At 32.3% G+C, this 9232-nt stretch overlaps 1 protein-coding gene across 2 annotated transcripts in view; it reads left to right on the plus strand.

Annotated features, from left to right (window-relative positions):
- The window catches only part of LOC108740664 (retinal guanylyl cyclase 2), a 59343-nt gene that overhangs the window by 2606 nt on the left and 47505 nt on the right, over positions 1 to 9232 (plus strand). For both annotated transcript variants that reach the window (XM_025974062.1, XM_025974063.1), the window contains exons 2-4: positions 411 to 700; positions 4266 to 4411; positions 5934 to 6057. In XM_025974062.1, the coding sequence (XP_025829847.1) occupies positions 541 to 700; positions 4266 to 4411; positions 5934 to 6057 (430 nt within the window). In that variant the 5' untranslated portion in view covers positions 411 to 540. The remainder of the gene's footprint in view (positions 1 to 410; positions 701 to 4265; positions 4412 to 5933; positions 6058 to 9232) is intronic.

The following is a 9232-nucleotide window of genomic DNA, read 5'->3' on the forward strand; positions in this document are numbered from 1 at the left end:
TCATCATCATCATAAGGTCATCAGTCCTAAGACTGGTTGGACACGTACCTCCAGTCTTTCCTATCCTGAGCTAAACTTCGCATTTCCCTAAAACTAGAACAGCCCACATCCTTAACTATTTGCGAAGAGTAATCTAATCTAGGTCTACTTCTACCCCTCCTAACTCCTGTTTCTGCCTCTAATATTTCTCTGACTAGACCTTCATGCCTATACCAACCTATCTCGCCTATTTTTTATTGACTTCCATTGCTTGAACTAATTAAATTAAAATTAAATTTAGTATTTATTTCATTTTCTTACCTTTTTTAACTAAATCGTTCTATTTTATCTGACAATAAGTACTAAAATAGTTACATTTTCACACGCACGAAGGTCTGTACCTATTAATTTGCTTTTCCTTTTATTTTCAGATTCTTCTACTTCAACATATATATAAGTCTTACGATACTAGAGAATGGTACACGTAATTTTCAGAAGATGTAGCAAATGAGTTGACATTTATTGGGGCACCAAGTGCCATGCCTCGGTGATAAGGGAGACATGGCACTCCTGCTAATTGTGGGGATACTTGTCTGCATTCCACTAATGACAGCGGCTGAGCATATCGCTATACTTTCTGAATATTGTTATCACTCCATCGATTTGGATTATTTAGAGAGACAACTAGAAAATATGTCAATCACAATTGCCCCACTAGAAAGTGAGTAACATTTATTTATCACTAGCCGCTTCGTTCAGGGAATTGATATGAGATTGTGTGGTAGTTGGAATAAAAGGATAAAATTTAAAATACAAAACGTACACAGGTAGCCCCACCTATCCACAAATGTTCTAGAACATTTCACAACATTCGAGTGTGTTTTGGAACGTTTCACAACGATCTGGGACATTCCAGACTATTCCCGAACAATCCACAACACTTCAGAATGTTCCGGGATGTTCCCGAACGTTGCAACCCACGACGGCTCTTGCTTTACATACCCTTACCAATAAGTAGTTTCACCCATTCAAAAAAGGCTTCGTATGGTTCACAGTGTTCCAGAATATCCCGCAACATTCGAATGTTTTGGAATGTTCCGCAATGATCTGGGATGATCCTGAACGTCCTGAAATGTTGTGGAATGCTCTCGAATACTCTCGAATGTTTTATACCGAAACTTCCAGCCCTTATATCTTCAAAAATAAGCATTTAGGTAAAAACGGGAACTTTCTTCATAGAAGGGAGATGGAGAGTTACCACACCATATGACTCCCTTGATCGTACTAGGACTCACTCCTGAGTTTTAGTCGCACGCACATTGAACACTTACTTTTATAATACCTATAGATATTGATTATAAGAAACATTAACGTATCCTTAAAAAATGATTTTTTCTACAAATTTGGGATATTTGCTTAACTGCATACTTCAAATTTCTTTCAAAATTTTAGTAGAGCACTTCATACTAGAGGTAGATCAATGAGTAAATTCAACAGTTGCTGGGTGGTCATACAAGAATCTCGAAAAGTTCTACATCGTTTTACTTATTCTGAATGTAGTAAAGTTTAGAAGTTGCATTTTCTTTTTGAAAGAAGTGTCTAGAACTTTATTCTCTATTCTCACTAAGATATACAAGACGTTTGTTTGCGTATATCTCTCAATTGTAAAGGATAACAAAGGATGAAACTGATGTATTCATTTTGGGAAACATCAATCTAGACTTTCATGTGTTAATGTTTGTAACGTGGATGTTTTCAATGACTTCATTTATATTCAGAGTGTTCACTTATCGTAAGCATTTAAATGAAACATTTCGCTTGGAAGTAAATTGAAAAATAGAAACGGGCAATTTTATAGTAAGATAAACTTTAAAGAAATACCTAAATGGAATGCTCTATTAAAATATTCCTAAACTTTTTCATCTGGTAGGTCACGTATTAATTTCTTTGGTTTCGGGTAGACCTCCAAATTGTTACATATTCATTAACTTTTAATGTTTTATTGCTTTGACCTGTTGACGGAGACTGATTCTATTGTCGATCCCGCATTTTCCCATAATTGAAGCAGGGAGTTATAAATTTTTGTTTTCGCTGACACGAACCCTTCGGGGATTGATGTCAATCCTTAAAGGTCGATAAAGATTATTTAGGGATTGTAAAGTCTAGTAGGTAGATACTTGAGAATCGAAAATTAAAATATTTACCTACGCGGAAAAATGTTTTAGAATATCCAAAACACTTATTTATCTCAAGGAAGATGAGATATAATTTTTCTAAATGCCTGTCGCTTATGCAATTTTATTATTAACCCCAAGCAACTTGCTAACGCAATTTTCCTGGGTTTTGAGATGTTGGAAATTGTACAGCTGTACAAGTCGAGGCGACAGATTCATCTGTCATATTCACCTTGCTCTAGCTGCAAACTCAACACCGGGTTAGAATTAATGTGTTGTAGAGAATGTATTCGACAGTTCTATTTTCAATTCAACTGACGACATATCCCTTATTGTTAATATATTAATAGAATCGAAATTTTATACCAATAAATTAGAATTTAAAGAAGACGTTAAAGTATTTCGCAGAGTTTTCACTTAGGGTGACGCCATTTATGCGTTAGGGGTTGTTGCGATACCGTTCTGTAATATTATATTTATCGAATTAAACGAAAGAAATATAGAATTTTCCTTACAAGTATGATAGTTGACAGTGTACGAATGAAAATGTTACAGTACCTACAAAGTTTCCTTAAATTAGTCGACGATGAGTAATAATGAAAGACTTAAAAGTTTAATTACACCGTCGTTACGTATTTCCTTGCCCTATAAGGCTCGAAATGTTTACTTAATTACATGGGACGATGTACTGATCTGTTAAAAATAAAAATGTTGCAATTTTAAATTAGCTTATTATTTTGAGGGTACATAGGCGAAAGAAATCAGCCTTATAAAGGGGCATTAAGGTGGATGAATGTAATTTTTGTTAGGATTGAATGAGGATTTTCTAATCAGGTTAGTGGAAGTACTTCAAATAAATCCAAGAAGGAGTTACTTCATAAATCTACAAAAGAATTCCGTTAATCGCCTTTTACTTTATTTTAATTAAAGTTCTGAACGTTAAAATTGAAAGAATATTAGACGATATTTTTAGAAAATTCTTTTTCTTTAGTTCGTAAACAGATTTTGATTTTGTTTTTGCTTGTTATTATGTTGGATTTAATCGCCTTTTACTTTATTTTAATTAAAGTTCTGAACGTTAAAATTGAAAGAATATTGGACGATATTTTTAGAAAATTCTTTTTCTTTAGTTCGTAAACAGATTTTGATTTTGTTTTTGCTTGTTATTATGTTGGATTTTATAGTTGAAAGATGTTTTTTGATAAAATATTTAAAATGCCCAAGAAGGTGTCCTACCAGTCTATCTTTTCTATATCTCATTGACTTCCATAGAGTCCCCTGATCTCCTATTCTTTCTAATACCTCTTGATTTCTAACCTTCTCTGTCCATGTTTCGCATCCGTACAGCGCCGCGCTCCTAACATGCACCTTTAACAATCTTTTCCGAATTTCTAAAGTAACATCTTCTTATTGAAGGGAACTCGACCCTGCTCTATCCTCTGCTTTATATCCCTACCACTCTTTCCGTCTTGACTTATTTTAACTAATTGTAAAATCTGTGACTTTTGAATCCAATCGATTCCATACAACTTTGAGATGGTGAAGTTAGGTGAATTTATAAATTAAAAACTACAAGAATATTGTAATATGATTTGCCACTATGGGCTAAATATTATTCTCATCTATAAAAATAACTGATTGTGTTTAATAATACGAAAACCTTTATGTGAAGGGGTCATTTAACGGGTTTACAAAGATTACATTTGGAGAAGATTGATAGGTAATGGTCCTTTGTAAGGGCAGGAATAAAAGTTCTAGAACAATCAACTTTAATTACACTTCTCGATGACATTTTCAAGCCTGATGGTCTTTTGTTTAGTTGAGGATTCTTAAAAAGGGATCGTTTTCTCGTGTTGAGCCCTTTTACTTTACTTCCTACTACTTAATAATTCAGTATCGTTCCTTGCACGGTTCACCTGAGTCCTTTAGATCTCTTCATGACCGTTTGCCACATAAAAAAACTTCTTGACCTAAATTTTCACTTTTACTTGCTCTCATCATTTCTTTTGCAATAAAAATAACGGTCTTTTTAAGGGCGATACATATTCAAACTCCCGGGGGGGAGCAAAATCGTTGGGAGTTATTGAATAAGAAAAATTTCTTTGTTTTCAGAGATGTGCTTCGATAAACAAGAAATTCTTCGAACAGTTGTGAACTCAAGATCGGTGATTGGGTCTCTTGATGCCAACATGTGTGATCCTAGCTATTTCATAGCAAACTTTTACAACACAAGTCTCATAACTTGGTCATGCCCTCAGGTAAGTAAATGTGCTTCCCCTTTTACAGGAAAATACCTTCAGTAGTAGGTACTTTTTAATGTGTTTCAAAAGACAGCGAGTTAATTTTCCGAATCATTTGTTGGGAGAGTATTTTATTTATTTATAATTTACGATTGACATATAATATTTAATATCTGCGTATGACATAAAGCATGTGCAACGACAGTTAACATATTTTTATGCACTTGCCTTGCAATACCACCCATTAAATTTTATTTGCTACCGACCATCTGGTTTTTACGACTATTGTGGTTCACTGCATTTGATCGTTGCTTTAAAATTACTATATTCGAAGGTTTACTTTTGTTGAATATCTGTATCCACCAGTATCGAGCAGTAAAACTTACAATTGCTCTGAAAGGTCTGCTTTTATAACTGAAAAATTACGTCTAGTTATAGCTACAAACGCGTCAAAAAAGTAATAATGTTAGACTTTCGATAACTTAAAATAATAGGTGAAAATTGATGAATAAAATTCTTTTATTATTGGAAAATTTAATATCTTTGAAATCAAACAAATGAATATAAATTTTAATTTTTGGCGAAGGCGCCGGACAGAATTAATATTTTTTTAGAAAATAAACTTCCGATATTAACCAGCTTTTGTTATTATTATTAACTTTTTGAAAAAAGGAAAACATTGACATTGACGAATAATTTCATTTCATCCAGACTTAATGTAGATTTAAAAATCACCATTGTTTCAACCATCAAAACGGTTTTAATTAAAATACCTTGTTCTAATCCCAACGATAAATTTAATAGAAACATTAAAAGGATTAAATGTTCATTTAGTATTCAATAAAAAAATAAAATCAAATATGCAACATTAAGTCGACTATCAAACAATCTTAAAAAGTATATGTACATACGTGTATAAAAGCGAAAATAAAAAAATACTTTTCAAGAAATTTCTATGGATATTATTCGAGAAGATTGCAAAAGAAATCCAAAGAATATTTGAAATGTGAAACGGTTGCTACAAAAGAAACCTAATTTCTATGTAAATCAGGAATGATCAGAGAAAGTCCATTTGCAAGCCAGACACCAGTCTGCCACAGGGTTGTCCTTTACTTTTTTCACTTTTACTGCCCGATTCTGTCTCACATAAATTCAGCTTTTTTAATACGGAGCACAATTACGCACACACGCCGATATCTGTTTTAATTAAAAAACATTAACCCGATAGAATTAACTACATTTGCACCCTTTAGATGTTCCAATGGGAAAGGTCTGTTTAAGTTAAGCACACACACACACCAATTAAACATTCCGTTATCTTTTAGAAATCCGCGGATGCGAATGCGGATGTCAAGTTAGTATTTAGTTTACATGAACTAATGGAAAATATGGCACCTTTATTAATATTTTTTTATAATAAATAAAAGACATATGATGAAAAGGTTAATATGAAATCATTCTGATGCTTTAATTCTCTCTGATAATTCAGTTTGCAAATCAGTAATTGTTTCAACTGATTATGAGAACGTAATCTTTTCAGAACAATGCTGACGAAGAAACGGTCACTTTGAGGTCCCTTGCTCCTTCAATGGTTGACATCGCCAGGGCGTTTGCAGTGACCGCAACATCTATGAAATGGAGAAATATTGGAATTATATCGAGTAGTAAGTATAATAATTACGTAATGTTTTCGCATAGGTACATTTTGGGCTTTTTCGATATCAAAATGACTCTTGATCGATTTATTTGTGATCACCCTGTCTACACATTTTTTTTGTTAAACAAAATTGATGAAACTTGATATTAAAGTAACTACTTTTGTCAGAGAAAGTTAGGTAGATACTGAATAGCTGAATTACAGTTAATTCCACATTTATAATTTAAATTCTTGAAAAGTATCATTATAAAAGAGTATATGCGATCGATGTGAGATAAATTTTCAATTAAAAAAAGAAAAACGTAAGTATAAATCGCGTTGCTAAAGACAGCTGAACAAAAAAAGGAAGCACCACAGCAGCCACTTCTTAAAGGAAATTTATTTTATAGCGAGCTTTTCCAATAGCAATAAAGTACATGCTACTACTAGGTTTTTCGCCACAAGTGCCTCGTCTCTTTCTTCAAACGGTCTGACGAGCTTCGTGTAAATGTATTTCTTTCTAGTTGCACATCATACAGCGTTTGATTAATCTACAAACTATAATGAAAACTTTTGTGTCACTAGAATTTTTAATGTCGTTCCGATTATATAAATGAGTTCGCACAGATTCCGTATGTAGAACGTTCATCTACTACTAAATTAGATACGAATGCATGAATCAATAATCCTAGAGCAATCGAATTCGGTTGTTGTAATGGCAAATATTGTATACTTGTTAAATTTATGAACCAGCATAACTACTTAAGTACTTTAAAAGAAAACTTGGATGTATCTGGAAAATTTGGGTATTTATAAGAATCGTTGTTTCAAACAGAATAACAATTTCAGTTTGAATGCAAGGTCTCGATGTAATTCTCAATGATCAACCTATAGCAAAAAACAACAGCGAAATCAGACCACACAATCTTAAAAAACTTATTGTCCAAGAGTGGAACTCTCAGAAACTGTGTGGTATCAATGCCAAAAAGATAATAGGTAATTCTTAGAGTAAGGATACTCCAAGGATTCTAGGTTTTTTGGAGATATGTAGGCTGCAGTAGAGTGATGCACTCTGGAATTCTGATTTCTTGGATTCCAATGCTGCGTACTGAGACTTATGTGATGTTTGCTGTTGTCTTAATTGTAATTTTACTTCGCATTTTCTTCACATCAGTTTTATTATCCGGAATAGACATTAATTTCGGAGTGTAGTTTCCTTAAGAAACAGAAAAAGATGGTGCGATTACAATCTCATGAACTTTTGTTAGAAGTGGATGGTCTAAATAAAAAAATATATTAAGTAGTAAGTGTATAATTATTGTGAAAGTTGTCTATATCTACGCCATAAAAATTTATAGCGTTTTCGTAATAGTACTATGCGTAAGGTAATAACAANTACGAATGCATGAATCAATAATCCTAGAGCAATCGAATTCGGTTGTTGTAATGGCAAATATTGTATACTTGTTAAATTTATGAACCAGCATAACTACTTAAGTACTTTAAAAGAAAACTTGGATGTATCTGGAAAATTTGGGTATTTATAAGAATCGTTGTTTCAAACAGAATAACAATTTCAGTTTGAATGCAAGGTCTCGATGTAATTCTCAATGATCAACCTATAGCAAAAAACAACAGCGAAACAGCTAATATTAATTCTTTTATGGGATACGTACCTATATACCTGTAAGATAATACCCGAGTAACAGCCTTTAAATAGTTTATATTTCTCTGCTTAAAAAGTACCTGAATGTAGTCATCTTACTTATTTAAATTTAAATTGGACTCATTAAAATTATCAGGTATAATTTCAACTTCCATTTTGCATATTTAAATGCTGTTAAAATAGCAGTTGTGGCGATGTTTATATTATCATTTGCGAACTACTGCAGCAGTGAAAGAGCTCCATGAAAATAATTAAATATGAAATTTAAAGTTCATGGTGAGTCTGCGAGCAGCTAATTGAATTTTCACTAGGTAGGTACAAAGCACAATATTGAAATTAATTTCGCTGCAGTGGTGCATTATCGCCATCCCGTTTTACAAAAGGAACTCTAAGTAAAATTACCAAAAATGCCACTTGCACAGCTTAATTCTCACATGTACTCTTGCAAAAGGAAATAATGAATTTTGCTGAATATTTATTGTGAACGAGAAGGGTTGTATTAATTAATACTTTTACAAGTTATGCCAAATAACGAAGAAAGTTTAGCTTTTACTAATACTGTGAATTTAATTAACACTTAATAGGTTTCGTCAATATCAATTTTATAAATTTGATATTTAATTAAGGAGAAGTATAAGTTCTAAATTCGCACCCTTTTTCACTCCCTAATACAGTTGTTATTCTCAACTACGTAATTATAAACCTGTATTTAGAAATGTTACAGGAATTATTATTTGAGAACATGAACATTTTAAATTAAATCCTACTTATAAAATGAGCACGATCGAAATTAATAACCAAGCCTATAAAAGCGGCTGCCATGTGAAACTGACGAATTATTAATTAATTTCCAAACGGCCTGTTGACATCGGTCAATGCAAATTAACTCCCTCGATTATGATACGAGTCGACGTATGTACACATTCGTATATTAATTACAACATGATTTCATTAATATTATGATTGCGTATGCCTTTCAACGAAAGGGGTAAGTGAATGCAACAGATTTCAAAATTCAAGATATCTTTTAACATAAAGAAATATGTACTTATCATGGAATGGGAAAAGTGAAACAGGGAAAGCAACTAATTTATCCTTTTTTATCACTGTTGTAGGACTTTTCATCCCTTTTCGTTAATTACGACACAATTTCATTGCAAAAGCAATACAATGACAGATTTATAGGTGACGAGTTAAATATATTATTCGTTTTACTATCTTGGTACATGTACCACACTTGTATTATCAGCGGACACAGATATCATAAATTGTGTTCGCTGATATTACCTTCATGGTACAAATTACTATTACTAGATGACAGCACAATTAAGAAATTCAGTAGCAATTATATAGACATTTAATAAAAATGTAATTCAAAAACTAATTATTTCAATTCAAAGTATCTTTGACTAAATAAAAATTTTGTATATCATAATGATTTTATATTAAAATTTATACGAATTAACTGCGTGGTTTTAATAGTAATATAGATACATATAAGGGAAAAAAAGCAGCTATCAAAAAATTACTTTTCAAA

This window comes from Agrilus planipennis, unplaced genomic scaffold (genome assembly GCF_000699045.2).
Source record: "Agrilus planipennis isolate EAB-ADULT unplaced genomic scaffold, Apla_2.0 scaffold177, whole genome shotgun sequence".
Classification (NCBI taxonomy): Eukaryota; Metazoa; Arthropoda; class Insecta; order Coleoptera; family Buprestidae; genus Agrilus; species Agrilus planipennis.